Here is a 23,652-nt window from a genome sequence, read left to right on the forward strand (position 1 = left end):
AGTCCTAATTTTAGACCTACATAAAAATTAATTTGTGAATTATTTCATTTTTGTATTTATTTCTTTCAACAGGGAACAGTGAAAAAAGTGAAAGGAATTCAGTATATAAATATGCTAGATTTTCTTGCTGAGTTTACTCTTATTAAGATGTCTCTTTAAATGATTAATATTACTTTTTCTTGTAGTTGGTTACACAACTGATGACTTACGCTTTATCTGGCAATCTGGAGATCCTGTGCAGTTAGAGAAAATTGCTCTGCCTCAGTTTGACATTAAAAAAGAGGATATTGAATATGGTAACTGTACCAAATATTATAAAGGCACAGGTAGGTAATATGAGCAATGTCTTTGTTAAAAACTTAAAGCTTCCTTCGATTACGGTTTATGGTTAATGATTAATGCTCCAGTTCATGGCTTATATTTCATGAGAGGAAATAAATTATTTTTAACTAACCAGTAGTTCATATCACTAATAACATAGTAACAATCACATCTAATAACCACAAACTAATTCAAACACGGAAACATCTAGGTTAAAGATTAGAATAAATGTTTTTCTTAATTTTTGCTTATGTGTCTGCTGATCCTCTGTCATCATTTTGTTCCTGTTGGCCTAATATATTTTTAGGCTTGTAAATGTCTAACTTTTCTGATAGGCTATTTGTGTAGAATTATGTCAGTTACAACAAAGTAGGATAATTTTGATTTTCTGGTTCAACTTTTATTCCAGAAGTGGATAATGTTGGAGTGTAACTTCAAATGCTTCTTCCTGCAGGTTCTTCCTTTCTCTAAGTGCTCTTGAAAGTATGCCATTACAGAAAGCTGTTTACAGTCCTTGGCTCTGTATTTATTCAATCTCATGATTATTTCCTGAGTGTAGGCACTAATTTATACAATGGTTTCTGTACTCTGGCTTCTAATGTTTTATCTTTTTGATTGATTCCTGCCTATAATTATATTTAAACTGCTCACATACTGTGGAAACCACAAGCTTTTCCTTAACAACAGAACTTAACAGGGTGTATTTTAGTCAGTGCTTTTGCATAATATGCATAAATCTCCCATTAAAAGCTCAAGGAGGACAGCTGAGGGGCTGAAGCTTCTGAAGATCTTTTGCAAGTTTCTTAGTGACTGTTCAGCTGAAGTCTAGGGTCTGTTACTTGCAGTTGTTCTTGAGCTAGATCCCCAGTTTTAAGAGATCTTATGTAACCTTAATAGATCTCAGAGTTAAAGAATTTAACTTGAAAAAGGCAATGGAAACTGAAACGTGGTTAATTTTTTAACTACAAAAGGCCTGAGTTCTTAGCCTATTATCTAAGTAATTCAATATCTCAGGTGTTTTACCATTTGTAAGTAATACAAAATTACCTCTTCTCAGGAAAATTATTATGTTGGTGAAAGCACAATGAACAACTGGCGGTGATTGCATTCAAATCTAAATCTGGATAAGACAGAAATTTATTTAGCAGTGAGAATATTATTTTATTCTTAATTAAGCAATGAACTTACTGACAAAAAAATAACAATTAGGCTATAAAGTAGTGAATAATTAAATGGATTGAGTGTGCAATTCCCAAATAAAATTCATACAAAATGGGGAAATTGGAGCTAATACAGGGAGATTTATATTTTATTTGAGGGAAAAAGAGTATACTTATGACAGATTGCTAGCTTGTACTTGCAATTTTGTTATTAGAGTTAGCGTGATCATTTTGCATTTTTCTCTAAATCTAAAGTTAAAAATCTAAAAAATCTTAAAGATATTTTTAAGTATCTTTAGGGCTTCAAAGAAAAATCTAAAAAATAATCATTGTGTGCTCTACCATTAAACTCAAAAGAAAAAATAGTAGCATTCTTTCAAGTTTCACCACCTTGTGACCACAAATTAAAATTATTTACTGTGCAAAAGTGCTCAGCAAAATGGTCGCTTTTTTTTTTTGTGTGTGATTTGATCATTAAAGAAAGAACCTTAGAGAACCATTTACATTGGGTGGAATGACAACATGGAGTTCTTAAAAGTTCTCATAATTCCTTTTTTGCTAATTGTTTTTTCTTAAAAATGAACATCATGCATGTTACTCTTATCATCAAGATTAGGAATTAATGTGAATGGAATGTTTCAGTACTGTGAAGTATTTTTATAGGCTGTTTTCAGGAATCAGGAGCTGTTTATTTAATTCTTATTTTGAAGGAGTTTCAGGAAGCAGATTTTGCACATGTAATTAAAACTAGTTCAGTTAAGAATTGTGTAGGGTAATCAAGAGGCAGTGTTGCATGTACACACAAGTTTTCAAAATTATGGCTTATGCGGGAGATTCTTGCCAGTTGCAAACGACTGGATCTTTTCCATCCATTTATGTCAACTGGTGCTTAAACATACCTATTTAAATTGAAAGAAGGTCAGCAAATTTGAGGTGACTTTTTTGTGGCAATCAATTGAATGTTTAAATTTGCAAATTGCCTACTTTTTGTTTGTCAAAATATATGACAGATCCAAATAGGTCCTCAGCAGCTGAATTGGTAAGGGCAACAGATATTATTCTCTGCCTGATAAAAGATGATACAAAGCCATACAGAATGTATTTCTGGCATAAAGCAAACAAATGATAATTTTAAAGGTTATACTTCATATGAAATAAAACCTAAAAATATCTGAAAACTATTCACAAATTATACAGGGGGAATTCCTTAGACAGTTGATCATCAAAGAGGGTGGAATGAACTGTGTAAAATACCATATAGCGTCTTCTACACAGCAAGGAGATTTTTCCTTAATGTTTTATTGTTTTGATTATTGTATGCTCAAACAGAACTTTTAAGTTGACTTATCATTCTAGAACACTTACTGAAGTATGATAGAAGTTAAATAGATATTTTTTGCCGTATTCTGTATTAGCTTTGCACCAACTTTGTTTATTTACAGAGATAGACTAAAACTGAATTTCAGTATTGTTGTAATATAATTTAGGAATGCCTTGTTCTCGTGAAAGAATAGTTTAAGATGTTGTTTTTTACAATGCCATTATGTTAATATTTGCATAAAAATGCCAGTGATACTAAACAATTGAAAATGAGAACAGAATTTGTTTTCTGGTTATGAGATTTCCTGATTCTTTTGTTCTATCCAGCAAAACCTCCAGTACCTGCAGTTTTATTTTGTATTCAACTCATCTGAACAGATGGATTCTGAAATGTTTGTGTGATTTAGCTCCTTGTTTTAAAAACTTTGAGCCAATGTGCCTTGTTTTCAAAGTTTAGAGTGTTTGTTGCTTTTGAAAAAAAGTTGGTACCAATTTTAGAAGTTACCTGTATCAACTTTCAGCACTGGGAGATTTCTGCTTAGAGTGACATTCAGATCAACTCTTTCCATTCTAATCTTTCTAACTCACTATTTTTTTAATTTTTTTTTTCACAAATGAATGCTAAATGTATTTTCAGATGAGCTTAAGCTAGGGTGATTGCCTGACCCCTTTGGCTGTATCTGCACTGTGTCTTGAAGCCAGCATCAAGACCAGTCTCACTTTCTGTTTAACTGCCTGTTACCACTCCCCTGTGAAAAATGGAGGGTGCCTTTTGGAGCACACAGAGTCCCACATGCCTGAACACACTTGGAGGTTATATAGATCTGTGTTTTGAATGCTTTCTCCAAATTGAAATTGTTGCCTTTTTAAAGAAAATCAAATCACTGAGCCTTTGCTATTAAGCCTAAGTGGAAACAAGCCTAAAAGACAATAATCTGAAGAGGTTGACCTGTAAAGCACATTAAACATTAATACATTTATTTCTTTAAAGGTTATTATACTTGTGTAGAAGTAATCTTCACTTTAAGAAGACAAGTTGGATTTTACATGATGGGTGTTTATGCTCCTACACTGCTAATTGTTGTTCTATCCTGGCTGTCATTTTGGATCAATCCTGATGCAAGTGCTGCAAGAGTCCCACTGGGTAACCTGCATTTACACATACTGTCACAATCCACTTAATGCCGTTGAGCCATTTGCAGTTGCTTTGACAACGTGACACTAAACACTGAAAGCAACTTCACTTCCATTACCCACTTTTCATTTTCACTGAAACCTCCTCATTTCTAGTCCTGTAAAATCCACCTCCACATTGAAACTTTGCTTGGTATTGGTTCCAGTGCTTATGTGATGGGCACACTGTCTCTGTTCTTCTCTGTCTAGACAAATCTGATCATATCCATTTACAGTTGATGCTGCAGACACTGCGGCAATATGCAGTTTATAGGAATTTGAACCTTTGGAAAAGTAGTAAGAAAGCAGGATGATGATTAAGGCTCTGAATTGCTACCTCCTGTAGCAGTTTGTCTGAAGATTAATAAAAACAGATTAATGTTTGGAAGAGAATTAGCATCCTTTCTACCTGATTGGTTTTATTCTCATTAGGGACTTGGCCCATGAGAGTACTTCAGCCTTGTGCTTTCATGCCACTCAGCAAACACAGTAGGCAGACCCTTCATTTGTTATCATATAGTGGGACATCAAGTTAATCAAAACAATATCATCTTGACTAATTGGACTGTAGATGATACTCCAGCTCTGGGGTGGCTAAACCTGCAGACCCCAAGAGCTCAATCAAATGTGGAGCCAGGCTCTTGCATCCTGAAATTTCTCCTATGTGGAATCCAGTCCCCATGCCGCCATGACCAGTGCTCTCCTTCCTCATGCTGTGGCCTCCCCGTGCTCCCCTTTTCCGCTGCACTCCCACCTCCACACGTTCTTATCCCCTATTTTCCAAGCCTGCTTTTCTCCATGTTCCCAGGAGGTAGACTGCACCTATTTTCAAGACCCTGAGGGTGCAGTTGCAGAATCCCTTCAGCCTCCTGCCTTCCTAGGAAATCTCTAACCCAAACTTAAATCCTGTGCAGCCTCATGTGCCTGAACGTGTGTCAACATGCACTAGAGACCCTCAGATTCAGGACCTGCCATATCACCTTACCAATCTCTGTCTCTGATCAGCAGAGTCATGCAGTAATGGGGAGTTGAAATCCCTGTGTTACAGCAAGCTGGAGTAGGAAGGGTGCCTGCCAACTTGCTCTAGGTGGAAAGGTGCCCACACACCCCAGGCCTGAGCTCCACTTCTCCCCTCTCAGGTCATCTAGCGTGCTTATTCCTCTTCCAGTGATATGACACGCAAAATAAACTAAGAGCAGCACAAAATCTGGAAAACCATGGCTGGAGTGCTACTTTTGGTTTCAGAGTCACAGCTGACTACCCTGCTCTAATTAAATGAAAATAAAACATGATTTCATTTTATTTACTCTATTAATATTTTTTTCCATGGGATTATTTTAGAATACAAATCACTATTATTTTTCTTGGCCCTTTAAAAATAGTTATTTGGGGAGGAATAACAATCTTTATTAATTTGATAGCAAGTAACAAATATTTCTTACCTTGGAAAGAAGTAAGGATGCATACATTCCATCATATGAAACAGAAGACATTTCAAGAAGGAAATAGTGTGGGGAAAATACAGTATGCCTTAAATTAAAAAGGTAGAAATAAGAACAGATATATTTTTCATTTAGTGAGCTCCAATATGATCAAATTCTGAGCTGTATTTCTACTTTTTTAGTTCTATAGTCCTGCACATCAAATAGGTGACCAGAAAGGTTTAGCTAATTATATGTTATGCTTGCAAGAGGCACAGTGCTGATTTATGTAACATTGATGTGTTTGTTTCTGTACATACCTGCTTATTTTTTTATTTGTTTAAATTTGTTATAAGTGTTTATTGTTTTCTCTTATGTATTAGCATTTCTGAATTAATGCATTTTCAGAGATATTAACCATTGGCCTGGTTATTTGACTTTTCCTGAATCCCCAGAGAAGCAACAAGCAGTAAATCTGACCATCGTTTAGTCATGAGTCAGCTTTCAGTAATGCGAGTTGGTAATACTGTGGTGGGGTAAGACTTTTCCTTTCCCCAGTTTGCAAGACAGCAACAAACTAACTCTTCTAGCTACATCCTTGAAGAAGGTTGATCTTGAAATCTAACAAGATTAATATTTCTGTGTCAAGTGAATGAAAGAAAGTGTTACTAATGGCCATTATACTTTTAACAGCTAGATACAGATCTCATCAGAGGAGAAACTACTTCTGATTTACTTCTGAGTATCTTAATAGAGTTGTCCTTGGAATTAAGTATAGTGGACTACTGATCCCCAGGGCTAGGAATCACAGACGTTTCCATGTGATTTAGGAATACAAGATACTTTGCAAACCAGTAAGCAGAATATGTATTTGTATATTGATTAATGCTCTGAAAAAGGGATGTATGATTGTTTGAAGAAAAAAACTGTGTCCATCTAGGAGCTAAATTAATTGTGGGCCCTGTTTATACCTATAACATTTCATCCAATTAAATCATCTGGTGGTAGCAAAATCTACAAAGGAGTTTTATGTCGACAGTTGTGGCTAAGCGATATAAAGGCTAATATCACTGAATGGTTCTTTGTAATTAAATGCTGGTGTTGCAGCTTTTAGTGAGTCCTACAGAGGACTCTCCAGTTCTTTACGGGTGGAAAGTGTATCTGTGAAAAAAATTCCTTTCTTTCCTTCACTGCCATATGATCCCCAAGGGGAGTAAGATCTTCCCTCATGCTGTAGGAATCTGAGGGACTTCTGACTCCCATCTACCCACAGTTGACCAAAAGAATGGAGCATTGTTCCAGAGTGTAAGCAGCCACACACCATGCGCTACCTCCTATAAAAGCACACTTGGGATAGAATTGAGTAACTGAAAGCTTGGAGTGGTATAACCACATCCAAGGTTTCAGAAGCATGCCAGATTCTTTGTTGGATCTTAGTACGACTGAATGTTTGCGGATTGCCCATGTTTATTTAAGATAGTCTAAAGAAGTTAAGGCTGAAGAATGGCAGAGGCACATAAAATAGGAAAGTGATGAAAGATGATTTTTTTTTATGTGAGAAATCTTAAAAATATGTCCTGGAAAAAAAATCCTGTGTTCTAAATGAATGCTGACAACTCAGAGGAAGAGAAGAGACGTTGTTGCTTTTGTTGACATTTCAAAGAAGCCATTCAAAGTGAAGAAGGTATATGATAGGAGACAGAAGCTAATGATGAAATTATTTTAATGCCACTGTATTTGTTAATCATTCATACAAGTACAGGTGTAGTGAGGCGGTGAAGGGGAAAGAACCCCCCCATTTTACGACCTTGCAGTTGTGTCTATGTATTCACTATGTTCAAAGGACTACTAGATTTGAGGCCAGGTATGCACTCCATCACTCCTGCCCACCACTCTGTCTTAATTCTAGTCATTTCATTTTACAAAATTGTAACAAAAACAGGTCTCAAAGGAAAGTTATAAAGATAGTTGTAAAAGCTGTGGTATGAAGAAGGATTGGCAAGATTATGTCTTTTAGGTTACAAAGTTTAATGAGAGAAGAGAATGTATTAGAGAGACCAGTTTATAAGGAAGGCAAGACAGAGTGCTACCTTTTGCAATAACATTAGCGAGATGAAGACAGACGTTTTTAAACCAGTAATATAAAACAGGAAATACTATTTTATATGGCATATGATTAACCTGTAGAATTCATTGCCAGGAGATAGTGCTGCGGCCAGTAAGTTTGATGAATTCAAAAAAGGGTGATTTATTTATTTGGCTGCATGTGCTGAAGTGCTTTGCTGGATCAGCTCTTCATGATATTATCCACACGTAATGTTAGATAATATTTTAAAAATAATAGCTCTGCAACATCATTTTTTAGGCTGTGAACTGAACTTACTGATAGGGATTGAGAAGAAAATTCTGTGAGCTGGTAATTTCATTATTAGGGTATTAGCGGGGTCTTTCACATGTCACTGAAACAGGAATTGGATGTTGGTAGTAGGTCTCATCCAGTACTGCAGATCCTGTGAACTTAAACTGTTTATCTGGACAATGCTCTGAGTTGATACTTAGGAAACTTTTGCCTAGCCAGATTCATCAAAAGACTCTTCAGCATGGAGAGCGCAAAACTGGAATAAGAAATGGCCTTGAGGAGCAAGAATTAGAAAGGAAATATCAGCTGCAAGAGAAGTATAGAAAGGTGTTTCTAAATGTTTCAGGTAGAAAAATATTCTGTGTTGATGGAGCAGCTACGAAAAAAGTTTGTCAAAAAATTCTATGTGTACAAGGAGAATCAGTCTGGTAGTAGTTTGTAGGTGTCTGTATATGTGTGTGTGTATGACAGAGAGAGAGAGAATGGTTATACTTGAGGAGGTCACTGAAGGGAGACGCTGGATGTAGGTGCTGGGAATAGAAGTATAACATTAAACCAATTAAAATAAAGGGGGAGGTGGTATAGCTTTTGCCTTTGTGCAATTCTTTCAAACAACTAAACTCTGCCACTGAGAGGAACCCCACCACAAGGGGGAAAAAAAGCAGACATTTCCTGGCAAGGCCAACATTTCCTTAGCTTAGCAAATCTGGAGGAAGGAGCTCATGTCCCTTCCCTTTAGTGCTCCCTGAAAAGAAAAGAGGGATTTAAAAAAAAATTTTTTTTGGTAAGTTATCTTGGAGTTTATTCATTCTCCTCACTCGTATTTGAGCCCTGTGCTTTGGGCTGGGTTAGATAGGTGCCTAAAACAACAGCAGCTTACAACTCTGGTGCTAGGGTCTCTGAGGCTGCAGCAGCAAATGGTTGCTTAATGGAATATTTCTATCTCACTTTATTGTTTCCTTGAAAACCTAGAAGATTTTCTTTAGTTTCTCTGACTCTGAGAGTGAATTTTTCACCCTAGAAATCCAGACAAATGGAAACTAACAGCAGGTCACCGTGACCTCAGATGCCGCACTGAACAAATTGGTGAAAGCTTGACTGTAATCCTTTCAGCCAGTAGAATTTATAAGTTAGTTTTCTAGAATTAAATCCAAGATTGTAAGCCCTAGTATTTTAAGCTTTATGTAGTGGTTATGCAACACCAGGCAAAGAAGTAATACAAGTGTTAACACAATAAACACTTCTAAAATTAGTAGAAAAAATATTACAATATCCAAGATGTTCAGCCTGTCCATATTATTGGCTAATTTGGTTATTCAAGGTTAGGGTAGAGGTTGCCTTTCAAAAGTCTACAATAGATGGGCATGGTACATGCTACAGTACATTTTTATAGAATGAACAGAAAGCTGGACATAGAGATGTTCTTTAGATGCTTTAAAGTAGTACAGACTTATTTGTACTTGTTATTACATTTCATAATAATCCGTAGTCAGGGTTCAGCCCAAGGAGGCTGGTGTTGGTCAGTGAAAATAAAGAAAAAAGGGGACTGTTCTATGCTCACATTCTATCCTTATGTATATGTTTATGCTTGAATGCTTCAAATATAACAGATATAAAATAAGCCAGAGCAGACACTGAGGTTTGTTTGTTCAGTATTTGCCAGGTGATTCTAGTCTGACATAGCACAACTGGCCATACCATTTACTATCCCAATGGAAAACCAAATCCAGCTTTGCAATGGTATGTTGATATTACACATTTCTAGATAAAGTACTGTAAGATTTTGTATTTTAAAATTATATGAATGTAATCATTTTATTATACCTCCTCTTTAGTGTTTTAGCAGCTAAGAAGTGGCCAGTTTTAGATTAATATCAAATAAAGTATCATATCAATCCTATTAAAATCCAAACGGGGAGAGTAGCAAAAGAATACTGTAATATTTTTAATCAACTAGAATTTAATATTTTTGTGGGCCAAAACAGATACTTTCAGTTTTATTAACATTTTCATAGATCTGAAGAAAATTGCCTATGAATTACAATTTTTTTCATGCTTTGGGTAACACATGACCAATATAAGAAGCACAGTTAAGGCTAACTGAATATCTGCTTTTTCGCCAACATTTTCTATAGAGGTCAATTATATTTCGTCAGGCTGCCCACATATAACTAATGGATATTTTTATCATTATTATTCACAAAATCAAAATTGGAAATTCTTAACTAGGAGGTTGAAATAAGTTTCCCCCATATGACAATCGTTTCTAAAGTCAGCTTTTTCCAAACGTAGCTGTTCATGCTACTGTTCTCTTTTCATATGTACCTGAGAGAAATCTTTCTTTGAGACTATACTTGCATTTTGTCTCTTGTGATGTAAACCCTGTGTTAAAAGCTATGTTTGGGAGCCTTATAAGGAGCAGTGCTTGTTGAAACCTAGTTTGATGATGAGTGTGACCTTTCAGCAGCCTTTACAGATGTATTCTTTTTCATGATAAGGGTTTCCTCAAAAGCTCTTTATCTATAAAAATTCCTTTAGATATTGAAAGCTCAAATACTGAATGATCATAGACCTTCAGTCACTTCAGTGTTTTTCTCTTTACAGTGAACTGTGAACACAGCCTTTAATGTGCCAGGACAGTTTTGCTCTTTAGCAAAAACTTCTCTTTCACCTAAGGTTTACATATTACATGGATGGACTGGTCATTTAAAGAAYTGCTCCTGCTGCAGCACAATTCAGATTTCTGGGACAACTGTAGCTCCTCAAGTCTAATTTAAGGGACTTAGAGGCTTTTGATTTAAGTAGCATATATTTCTCTTCCACCTTCTCAGAATTAGGTGCGCATTGTAAGATAAGTCTTTGGAAAGTCCATTTCCCGATTGTATGATGTGTGATGGGGCAGGAAAACCACAGCAATCAGTTTAGCTTTTCTTATCTGTTTCTCCATTTATAATATAAAGGTACTCATTATTAATAATTCATCATTAACTGTAATATCCTTCATAAATGTTCAGTTTAACTTGTTCATTAACAGATGGCATGTGCACTTTGCATACCTGTTGCAAAATATACCTACCACATTGTGAAGTCCCATTCACTGTTAAAAAATATCATCATTCAGTATCGTCTGTTCCACAGGAAGAGCACAGAAAGTACCAATGAGGGTAGGATTTCTTTAACTAAAATGCTGTTTTTCTGTTTGTAGGTATTTTCTCAGTGCTCAGCTTGGCATCTGAATGTACTACTCTTGCTGCTGAACTTCCCAAAGTGTCTTACGTGAAGGCTTTAGATGTCTGGCTGATTGTTTGCCTTCTCTTTGGGTTTGCATCACTGGTTGAATATGCAGTCGTTCAGGTAATGCTAAACAATCCAAAGAGAATTGAAGCTGAAAAAGCAAAGATTGCCAAGGCAGAACAAGCAGAAGGGAAAGGTGGAAATGCTGCCAAAAAGAACACTGTGAATGGTACAGGGACTCCTGTCCACATCAGCACTTTACAGGTAAGAGCTGTGAAGTTAGGTTAGCAAAATCAGCATTATCCTCTATTAACATCATTCCAGAAATATACTGTTGTTTGGATAGTGTTTAATCTTAGAAGTGGCCAAGACACTAGGAACATGCTGGTAATTAATGGCTAGCAGTCTGAGCAATTGGTCCCTAGTGATTTGGGGTCAGATGCTACTAAATGAAAAATTTGTCTTTTAATATCCTAGTATCATGGTTGTTGCTGAGCTTCAGGTAAATCAAGTAGCAAGTAGTTTTACACTTGCTAATTTTTTACATCTAATAAATATCATCTGTCAAAGTGTAAGTATTCAGAGGAAAGGACATCCAGTCAGTATTTGTTGAGAACATACTCAAATAACACTCGTGTCATTGCTTGCTTTGGAATGGCCACAGCTGCACTGCATTATATATGAAGAATTTCTAAACCCGGGGTCCAGAAGTCTTGGCATTTGCAAATATAAGACAGATCTGTTTGCCTGTTATGGCTGGTGATTGCTTGTGTCCAGTCACCTGTTCTGAAATACAGCCTACTTGAGAACAGGTGTTCTGCCTTGATAATTTCTGGGAAGATAACCAGGCTGAGGTGGAAAGAGGACCCAGACTGCTGAATCATATGGCAATCAGGATGCAGAGTGACAGTGTTATTAGCACATTCTGGGGAGGTAGTGCGTTGAGGTCAAGGATAACGCTAGTGATAATTTAGCTGAGCTGAAAGTTTATGGAAACTCAAAAGAAACAGGAGGACAGTAGTTGGCTTCTCAGGTCACTTGGGAGTCAAGTAGAGGCCTAAAAAAAGGGTGTTTGATTTCCATAACTAAGAGAAGGAGGATTGCTTTGTGTTAAAGAAAAATTCTGAGGAACTTTCTATTCATCGTGTGATAACTTAATAAATCAGAGTTCAGTTCCAAAGGCGACAGTTTTAAAAGTTTGAGGTACATGAGAAGTAATTGACAATCTGAGGGCTAATGGAGCAGAGTGATTGACAAGCAGAGTGGCTGCCAGTATATGGTTCCTGAAGAGCCCCCTTTCGGTTAGAAGAGCAAAATTTGGCTGAAGAAGATAAATGAGTCCAGATTAACAGCTAGGAAAGATGAACAGATTACGTATTTTTCAGTATATCACAGCAACATGAAAGGCAGCGAGAATCAAAAGCAGTTATAGATGATATGGGAATAATTTATGTAAAAATTATCCTCAGGTGTATACACTAATATATTTCCTTTGACTGTCATGGAATTACTCACATACTTGCAATTTGGTCTATTCCGGAGTAGGCTAAATAGCTCAGAACCACATATTGGGCATTTATCTTAGAACTGAAACACTCAAGCTGAAAGCAGTTCATTTTATTTCAGGCCAAGGCTATAACAAACTTTTCCAAGTTGTATACTTGGAAAACTGAATCTATATATGGATATTTCAAATAAGCAGTAGATTTTTAGATTTGAGCATCTACAAGAACAGGTGCTCAGCAACTTTCAGAAGAATGACACATTTCAATAGCTAAACTTGACTTTAGGCCTTTATATGCATCTACAGACAGAATATATTCTATATATTTGAACACTATAAATATGCCTAGATAGAAACTCCCTCTCTGAACTAGCTACCACTCTGGAGTACTTTGAAAGCTCTTAACCCTGAAGAATCCTATACAAAACTCCTCAGTCAGAATATGTTTTAATCATTCAGTAGCTCCAACTCCTCATCCAGGAGGCCCACACCACAAAATTTGGATCACAGTCACACAGAACTAGTAATGGTGAATTAAAGCATGCATTTGTCATATGGCAAGAATGTAAGGGGAGGAAACATCAGAGAAAGAGGTAATGGAAAAAAATTGTATGTTGGAAGGCATAAAGAATATGGAAATAAAAAGAAGCCAGAGTGCTATTCCAGAACTTCAGGCAGTGTTGTTCATCGAGGTCACGTAGGATTGTGTGTGAGGAGAGGGCAAATATTATACTAAACATCAGGAAAGACGGTGGACTTAAGTGAACCTATGTATAACTTCAGAACAAAAAGAAGACAATTTGGAATTCCATCCCTGAAGTGAGTGTGCATCCCGTAGAAATGTTTGAGGGCTGTTATGGTACTGTTCTAATTCTTTTGTCTCAAGAGGAATACAGAAATCTGAATATACTAAGTCCTGAAACATGGGGGTTGATACTAAGGCAAAAGCAATGGAGGGCATAGCTGAATGTTGGGGTGGGAAGGTGACAAGCATGGGGATGATTAGAGTCAACTAGGATTACAAAGTGGTTTTTTGTGGGGCTCACAAGCATGTAGGAAGTCAGATTTCATTATTTCCAGTCCTCATGGAACAACTTGTTTTCATTTGCTCGGACCATTTATGAAAGAGAAAAATGATGTCTGGTCTGGAGACTTGGCATCTTTAATATTATTAAACAACAATTCCTAATAAAACCATACTTAAAAATACAATCAGCTATTGTCCCTTTTTACCACAAGAAATTGGATGAAGGGATAAACTTTTCAGTAAGTCCTAAAAACTAAAAGCTTGATGCCTTTTGTAATTGAAGGTGAGGAGAAGTGTTTCCTTGTAAAAGAACCTGCAAGCATCCAGCTGGAAATTCTCAAATGAAAGCACTTTTGGCACAGTGATCATGACTGATAGTCACCAATAGTGATAGTAAAGATGGCAAGATATGTATGTGTATGTATATGTGTGTATTGTAATGCTTACAGTTTGAGAATCAGTCAAAGTTTGAGAATCAGTCAAAGACAGAGAAAACCTTCCATGGATGCATGGAATGGGTGCATAGATGCATGGATGCAAATTCTGAGTATTGGCTGAGATCAAAGCTGTGTGTTGCCAGCATATATCAAACCCAAGAGTCCATGCTTTATGATGCTTCTTCCACCCCCCCCACCCCAAACTTGAAAGGTCAATGCCATTTTAAGTCCACAGGTTCATCAACATGTTAGTCTCATTAAAGTCAAATGATACGTCTGCCAGAATCACCAGGAATCTGTTGAAAGAAAATCACCCTGAATCTATAGAAAGAAGAGAAAATTCAAAATAAGCACTTCTGTTGTTTTTGCTAGAAGCTGTAATGACTATGCATTTACAGACAAGAAGCCATTAAAAAGAACTGTTTGGCTCCTTTAGCTCATAGTGACTGCAAGTAGCTGCTGTTCTAAGCAGAGAAGAAAATTATGCACCCTGGTGGTAACCATTGGCACTGTTTTTTATTGGGAATCCTCAGTAGGAGTTTGAGTGCGTCTCCTAGCAATGTAACATCATGCAGGGAGAAAAACAAGCTAAAAGGGAAATGTTTTGGAGATGAATCAGTTTGTCTTTGCTGTCAGCGGTGGCAGGATTACAAGGAGAGATTGCACTCTTAACTATAACACCCCTCAATTTGAAAAGTCACATTTTCATCAAGCCCATTTATAGGAACTGTCCCACACAGATAAGGTGCTGATGACTGAACTAACATTTGCTAAAAGAATGGCTCTGGCGGATGATGAATAGTTCTATACAAGTGATGATAATAACCGTAAATGCAGTTATTTTTTAAGAGAAATTGGGCTTGCCTCATCTTGTCAGAGCTGCTTCCAAGCTCTGAAACCTAATATGTGTTATGTTCATCTCTATTGATTTATAATATACCTGACCACTGGTGCTGAACTGTGGTGACCTGATCTTCCTGTATTGTATTTTCCCCTCAAGTGATACCAGTTTTCATTTTGTCTTGTACACAAAAACACAGACTAAAGTATATTTTAATAGTTGCTGACAGGAGTTCAGGTACAGGGTAGGTACTTTCTGCTCTAGTGACTCACATATCCATCCTTAAATACCTTCAGAACGTGACTGTAAAAAAGCCGTGAGCAACCTGTGCTAGTTGACCCTGCTTTGAGCAGGGGAATTGGACTAAATGATCTCCAGAGGTCCCTTCCAACCTGAACTATTCTATAATTCTATGGTATTTTGTGTCTATATATTATTTGTGGGGTACTTTACAGTTGAGAATGCCGCAAAGGTGTTGAGAATTTGCAAGGGATATAATATTTGGAATGTGATACCAAATTCCTGCTGAACTGCACCAGAAAATATCGTCAGTCTGAGTAGTCACTAATGCTGTACAATCATCACTTTGTTGATTAGCCTTACGTCTATCATTATGGTAAGAGCAAAGTTCAGTAAATCAGTATTTCTGCAGGAAAAGTGCGAGAAAGATTAATGAACAGATTCTATTAGAACTACTTCTTCATATTATATGGAAGACTCTTACAGAACTGGGATAACTGGTGGTAGATTTGCACTGCAAAACAGGTTGGATGCTCCAGAAGAGATAATTTTATGGTGGAGAAGACTTGCTGTGCGGGGCAGAGAATGCTGCATTACAGTAAAGAGGGGCTTTAGCCTGAGGGACTCATGCTGAGGCTGAGAGGCTGTTATAACATGGTTGTGCTATAACATGGTTGAAACTTTGCTAGAAATTATAGACAATACATTTCTGATCTCAAAAATTCCTGCATCCAGAAGAATGGTATTTTATATTACATTTCATCCTGTCAGATAAAGAGGAATTTATCGCAGGATGAACAGTTGAAAGGGATCTGTATTCTATCTGCACAAAACAAATGTTGTCAAGTTGCAGTATTATGGTGCTTTGAAAGGACGTATTTTGAAAATCTGAAAACTATTTTGACTCATCTGGGAGGAAGAATTTAAACAAAAAATTTAGGAATGATTCTGGTGAGCTGTTTAAGAATGTTCAAAAAAGCTTCAGGCCAGAATGGAAGCTATACTCATTAAAAAAAAAAATACAAAGACTGAAAACCAACTCAGCTTTGAGCATTTGCTTTTTCTTTTTACTGGCAAAAGGAGAAGTTGGTAGCAATTAATATAAATTGAAATCTAGAAAATGTAGGAAATAGGTGTGGAGAACAAAAGGACATGAAGGAATCTATGGTTAACATATATGTGGGCATTAAGAAGTTATTTTAGTATAGCAAGAATACATAATCAATAACAAGGATGTTGGTCCAATACTAGATAGAGCTGTTGTAAGTGTCAGGAATTAACAGTAAAAGCAAAAGTGCTGGACAAGTATTCTGGTCTGTGGGAAAAAGCCAGATATATTCAGATCAGATAATGATGAAATAGTTTTCATCGACAGTAGCTAATGAGGTTGTTAAACAGTAGCTATTAAAGTTAGATGTTTTAAAAACAGGATGTCAGTTTAACTTGAGTCTAAGATTTTTTAAAGAGTTGGTCTATGAATGCTGTGGAACATTAATGTTGATTTTTTAAATAAATGCTTTAAAACTGGGAGAATTCCAAAAGACTGCAAGGAGCTAACTTTGTGCTAGTACTTTTAAAGGCTAAATGGGATAACATGAATAATTATAAGCCTGACATCAGTCTGGGGAAAATATTTAATAGCTAACATGGGGCTGAATAGTAATTATTATTTATAATTATTAATTAGTATTAATATTATTCATAATTCAACCCATGTTAGCTAATAAATTTAAATGGGTCAGTGAAATTAAATCTGATCTGCATGTTTATTGATTTAATCAAATTGAATATAATTTTTATAAAGATTATCAATCAGGTTGACAACGGCAATGGTGTTGAGGTAAGACATTCTGAAGAACATTTGACTTGGCTTCATATACCAGACTGATTAGGTCATCAAAATTATGCAAAATCAAGGTTAGATTTGTTATAGTCTGTAAGTACCAGCAGTTAATCAAGCTAAGTATAGCCATGAAAGATGAAGCCAGATAAATTCAGGTTAGAAATAAGGTACACATGTTTGTGGTGAACAAGGTCATGGAGAAAATTCTCCATCTGGGTATTTTTAAAGGAAAATCTAATATAAGCAATTTGGACAGCAATGGTGGCAGTTATGAGGACCGCCAAAAGCAGCAGAGGCAGCGATAGGAAGTTCTGCCACAGTGCCAGTTCAAGTGCACCTGTAGTACTTCTTTCTTCTCTTTCCTCACTCTCCTAACACATTCCCTGATTCTATAGATGAAGGCTTTCATGCATGCCCTTTCTCATATACCTGTGCTCCTTTCTACCCTGCCATGTACTCCCTGCCTCAAGATTCCAATTCAGAAATAAAGCCAGTCTGATTTTTTTCATATTTCAGTGAAACACTAAAGCCAGGAGCACCAGTTCCTGTGCTTAGTCGCAAGCTGCCCACTTTGCCTGGGTGTTTGCAGCATTTAAGTGATCTGGGAGCAAGGGCCCATTCTGCCTCTGCAGAGTGATGTCCTAATTGCCTCTGCACAGGCCATGGCCAGGGTTTGGGAAGCCAGTTCCAAACTGAGCCGGGTATGGCCTTGATGTGGTGCACAGCATGCCTGTGGTATGTGCACCACAGCTCTGGAGCACAAGGTCCATGGAAAGGGCAGGTGCTGAGTTTGGGTTGGCAATGAAAATCTGACAGCCTCAATTATGTAAAAGGTAAGAATGGATGATCACAATGGACCTTCTTGCTTCTTGGAGTCATTTTCAGGTATTTTTGAACTTTTAATCAAAAAGCAGGTATCCTATCTGACATATAAAGCCTAGGCAAGGTGGCCCAGTCCTGGAAGAAAGTGGAACTAGATCTGTGTTTTGGGACAAGCCCCGAGAGCCATATTGCCTTTCTGTGCTCTTCTCAGCCTCCCCCATCACCATCCTCCATACTGGTGGGAACAGGAGCAGCTGCCTGGCTCCCTGTGACAGGTTGTATCTAGGACAAGGGGAGGCGGTTCGCTATTCGAACAACATTCACTTCCCAAACAGCTGCTCCCCATCCCCTCCAGGGAAAAAGCAATAGATCCGATGGAAGCATTTGGCCCATGGGTCACTGTTGGATGATGCTGAGGCAGGATAAAGCAAATGATATGAAGTATTTTCGATGGCCAAGTTGTATGTCACAATAAAGTAGAAGTGATATGAGAGGTGTGAAAAGCCTTTAACAATGCTTTACTCTCTTTACAAGTCATCAGCGTATTGCTCTAAAATCAAGTCCTGTGATATCATTTAATTTTCCACAGAATTGTCCTTGTAGCTGTTGATAGGTGTCAGGAATATTGTTATGTTTCTAGCACAAACCAAGCTTACCAGGATTAATAAAAAGCAGATAAACCACATTTAATTTACATTTTTTCGCTTTGTTTCTTTGCTATTTCTTATAATAGGCCTATTAAATCTTACTAGTTTTGAGGTGGAAAAAATTAGGAATTTGATAAATAAGTAATGAAGAGTAATATTCTTGTGACTCTTTACTTAACTTGCACCAAAGTCCTGCACGTTACCCTTCTGTTACACAAGGCTATGCTTCACATCTTAATTACACAGGGCTAAGGTTGGAAGGAACCTCTCAAATCACTAAGTCTAATCCCCAGCAACCACATCATATAGTATCACATAATCATGTTCATAAATGCCTCAGCCACCACTTTAATTAGACAGTTTGTCCCTGCTACTCCTATTGAACGCTGTTCCCGGATGTCATCTCTCTGATAGTTGGGAAACAACTGCAGAAACTTTATGTATGTAGTTTTGCCTTACAGTCATGGAACACCTATTTTTTTTCTTATTTAACCTATAATCTTGGCATTGTTGAGTATCTTGCACCTCAGTTCTAGTGTAAATTTACTGTTTTCCTGAGAAATTGAAGTCTGACAAACCTGAGGAGCTGTAATCACTCTTGGCTGAGGGAATATAGCCATGCTTCTCTTTCGTATTACAGCAGAATCACCATTATCGGTAATGGAAGTAAAAGCCCCAGTCATAATTTTGATTTCTACCACAGTTCTTTTTGTCCAGGATATCTTGTTAATTGTCAGAGAAAAGCTAAAAATATGCTCCAGAATATTTTTGATACATCCATAAGTCTGGTACTATATTTCACCATAATTATTTTAATTAGTTACAATATGTGATGATGCAAATATCGTGAACCATCAACCTAGAACTGCAGAAAAACAGAGCTGGAGAGCTGTGAAAGTAAAATGCCTGAAGGCATTGTGGTTGAGAGGCTATTGGGAACAAAGAACAGGGGAACTTTTGGAAGAACCAAGTTTCAGTGGATTGGTGACTCCAGGAAGCCCTGGGCTAAACTTAATGGTATTTGTCAGCATGTATATGCAGATTTGTTAACCAGCATTTTTTCAACTAACTTTCAGGTTATACTGGTGAACAAATGGCATTGTTAAAAATGCAATTATGTTTCATAACCTGTTTTCTCTTTCTTTTTCTGTTTTCTCTCTCTTTTTTTTTCTTCTTTTTTTTCCCTGTCCTTCTATGTAGTCCAAATGAAATGAAACATTGGGAGAGATTTACCAAAGTCACAAAGCACAGTTACTATTACTGGTGCCTTGTAAGTAATCTCCAAATCCCTTCAAGCTCCCTAAACAATGTGGAGTCATCCTCTTAGAGATTTGTTGCACCTGAAATAAAAACTTTCTAAAACCCAAAGAAGGGAATGTAGGAACATTTTTTTTCAAAACACTTCAGTCTGAAGTATACCAAATATCTTTTTTCTTTTAAATGTTCATTGTGTGTGCCAGCAAGACAGTCTGGTCTGAAAAAGGAAGTAATTCACCTGGGGTTATTCCTTAACTCCGAGAGCACTGGAGAAAGTTTGACCGAGCTGTAAGAAAGACAGATGTTCAGTTGCTCAGTTTATATTTCCCAGTTATATAATTCTCCAGAGTACCAGTGGGAGGCTCTGAGAATGGTGTAGCATCTTTGTTAGCTCTCTTTAGAGAGGCATCAAGGACTGTAGATACAAAGAAGGTGCCTTCTCGCCATGCAAGGTGATAATTTAAGATGGGATTTATGATCTTGAGCTGGCTAATACATARAACTAATATGTAGTTCCAACTTCATTTGTTGGACCAAACACTGAATTTTTGGGTTAATTCTGACTGGAGCTTCCAGGCCTCAGAAAAATGTAAGTATTGAATAGTATCTGTCTTGCAGTATTCATCAACATAGAAAACATTTTTGGAAATAGATTCTGCAAATATATTTTCTCCCTCGTATTGTCTTAAAATGGAGGAGTCTAACTATAGCAGGTTGCACAGCATAAGGTACCCTGTGCATGAAAAACTACACAATTATGAATGTTTAGATTAGTTTATATGATTGACTGATCATCCTTAAGTACTTCATAATGCAACCATTCAGCAAATTAAGCTGAGGTAGTGAATCCCTATCAGCAAGTAATTTCCTATATGTTTGTTCATGGTGTTCTCTAGCAGCTGCATTGTTTGTGGATGGAATATGGTGAGTAGATCATGATTCCCCTCACTCTTTATTTCATAGGTTGGTGAGACCAGATGCAAAAAAGTTTGCACTTCGAAATCTGATCTGAGATCCAATGATTTCAGCATTGTTGGAAGCTTGCCAAGAGATTTTGAATTATCAAATTATGACTGTTATGGGAAGCCCATTGAAGTCAACAATGGGCTCGGGAAATCTCAAGCCAAGAACAACAAGAAGCCTCCTCCTCCCAAGCCTGTCATTCCATCAGCAGCAAAGCGAATTGATCTTTATGCAAGAGCACTGTTTCCTTTTTGCTTCTTGTTCTTCAATGTCATATACTGGTCCATATATTTATGATAAATCCTTCTTTTTTCATATGTGTAAAATATATCCCATCTCATTACCCCCTCTCAGTCATGAAGGCCACTGTGTGAAATTATTTGCATTTGCAAAGCAATATGTTGCATTTTGATGCCATGTGATGGTACTGAAAATATGGCATCTGAAATTTGAATGAAAGCATGACAATGCAATGTCTGTGCTCCAACCAGTGTTGTATATAAATGTACAGCATACATCCTGCTTTAGGAATATATGAAGGATAACATACTACATTATGAAGCTGAATAACTCTCTTCAGTTATTAGTAACCTACAGAGATTTAAAGTGTTTCTGACAATGAAACTGATGTGCACGTTGAGTATTATTAAAATCAGTATCTAGTATATGTAGTATTTAACAGCTTTTCTGATAACTTTCAGAGAAAAAACATACTGTTCCTATATAATTTTAGATGGCACTGTTGAAGAGAAAAAAAAAGTTGTAATTCATATGATTTAGACTTTGTAAGTGAGGACAGTATTGAATAAGCTGATCTTGTCTATGTGGAAAAATAAAGATCAGAGAATTACTAATTTTGTAAAATCAGCTTATTTAGAAATGTTCAATCATATCCATCCAGCAAGCACACTTCAGAAGTGTGTGAGAATATGCTGATAATAAAATATTGGGCCAAATTTTTATTTGCTGTTTCCTTAGGCACAAGCTAGACATAACATGTCAAAAACAAACAGGCCACTTTATAGACTAAAGAAAAATTTTTGGAGAAACATCACAAGACACAGTTAAGGATCAGGATATATTATATATTTTTACATGACTCTGTCCTCTGGCTTATCTTCTTTAGCATCTTGCAAGCCTGCAGTATATAAGTCACAATTTCTTTCCTGTTGAATTTGGTATGTCTTACTCATTTTGTTTTGTTTATCCCCTTGAAGCTTAAAAGTCCTCAGTTTAAAGAAACCAGTTGTTCCCATGGTTAAAGCACATCTTTATCACCAGTTATACTTTTCTGTTTGCCTATTGTAGCACAGATGACCAAGCTCACACCACTAGTAGAAGGGAAGAACTGTTGAAGGGTCTGAGGGGCTGAGGCTCTTAAATATGTAAAGAATCCTTGTCCATATACCAGAGAGGTGTTAATAATAGCTCCCCTCACCAACTCAATTATTTGGTTGCCACTTTTTGGAAAATAAGGTCCTAAGCATTAAGCAGTTCTGAGAGACTGCTATCTGTTTTCCAGAGGAAATCACATGCCATTAGGACCATAGAAATTCCCTAGTGTGTGTAGGACAGGAATCAGTACTTGTGGTCTCTAGTGGATGCTAGGATACGCCCCTTTGTGATACTAAGTCATGAGGTGAAACAGTAAAATGAAAGCTTCTTGTATGTATGGTGTCCAAGTTGTGTATATTCTCCAGGAACACACAGGGGCTATGCCTCAGCCCTTGTGAACGTACTGTAGAGACACATTTTTCTACTTGTAGAATTAGGGCATAACATTTGGTTGAAATATTAAAATAAGACAGTTTTTGCTAACTTGGAAACTCACAGAAGGAAATAGGAACTATTGTCTCCTCATAAGAGAGGAAGGAACTGAGCTGAATAACTGAAACAGTCTCTAAGGTAAGAACATGTAAAATCACTTCTGTTGTGCTGCATTTCTAGCTCACAGGGGATGTGCTGAGCAAGTGCCCACCACAAGTGGACTATCATATCACTTCTATGTTGCTGTCTGCCATGTGAACATTGGCCATATGCGGTGAGCGTGCACAATCAGAAGCTCAAAAGTCTGAATAAAAAGGACAAAACAAGTCACGCTGGATTCACTGGGCATTTGACAGATCTGCATGCACACGGTTTTTATTAACCATTGCCACTTTGTGATCAACAGCTGAATACTGGTTTTAGATGAAATCTGTGCAAAGACTGTATTTCAGGTCTACTACCACTTAAAAATCATAGTTGGCTTGCCATGTTTGAGGTTCTCTATAGTTATTGGCCTAATATTTTTGATAACTCTTGATACAAATTCCTACAGATGCCTCTAATTCCTGATTATAGAAGCAGCAAGTCATATCTGGATTGAAAAGAGCTATTGTTTACAATATGGTTAACTCATTTTCAGCCCACTTCCTTGCCATTTACTCATGGACATTTCAGGGTACTGCTTCACTAGGCAGTTACAGTTTAGCCTTTGGATTTCTTTCTGATTGGAGGAGATCCCAGTTGCTACTGAACTGTGTTGAACTGAAAAGGTTGCTGGGGGCAAAAGCTAATACCATTAAGGTCTAGTTCAAAGTTTCAGTATTTTTTTCTATTGAAGGTATTGGGGGAACTGTTAGAGACTCTAAGAAGCAATAAGGATAATTCAAAGAGAGGAAGTAAGGGAGGCATAACTTTTTACATACAATCAGAGTGCTATATTTATAGACATTATTTATTCTCATACTTGTATTTTTTCTTATGGTATTAGAGGACAAGAAAATAATTACCTTGTGTTGGAAATTTTATGACTTTTGGAATATGATTTGCTTGTTAGAACTCTTATAAGATGATTTATCTGTAATTAATGTCCACATTTTATCTGTATAATCTCAATTATAGATTATATTGTTAAATTAATGTCTGTTCCTTCTTGCTTTCCTGCACTTACTTGATGGCTTTGTGTTTATCATAAAACATTTAATCAATAATACATCATAATTGCTTTCCAACTCACACAAAAGGAAGCAAAAGGAATGTGTTCTATTAAGATAAATGCTTTTCCTTCATTATAATACAAAACTAAGGACAGAAACAAA

The 23,652-nt window shown here is 36.8% G+C and overlaps 1 protein-coding gene across 1 annotated transcript in view; it reads left to right on the forward strand.

The window, feature by feature from the left end:
• Window positions 1-21,423, forward strand: part of GLRB (glycine receptor beta) — a 50,217-nt gene extending 28,794 nt beyond the window's left edge. The window contains exons 6-9 of the mRNA XM_026088251.1: window positions 186-326; window positions 3,793-3,945; window positions 10,960-11,252; window positions 20,570-21,423. Of these exons, the coding sequence (XP_025944036.1) occupies window positions 186-326; window positions 3,793-3,945; window positions 10,960-11,252; window positions 20,570-20,866 (884 nt within the window). The 3' untranslated portion in view covers window positions 20,867-21,423. The remainder of the gene's footprint in view (window positions 1-185; window positions 327-3,792; window positions 3,946-10,959; window positions 11,253-20,569) is intronic.
• Window positions 21,424-23,652: the final 2,229 nt, after the last annotated feature.

Source organism: Apteryx rowi, unplaced genomic scaffold, assembly GCF_003343035.1.
Source record: "Apteryx rowi isolate R43461 unplaced genomic scaffold, aptRow1 scaffold_76, whole genome shotgun sequence".
In the NCBI taxonomy this organism is placed as follows: Eukaryota; Metazoa; Chordata; class Aves; order Apterygiformes; family Apterygidae; genus Apteryx; species Apteryx rowi.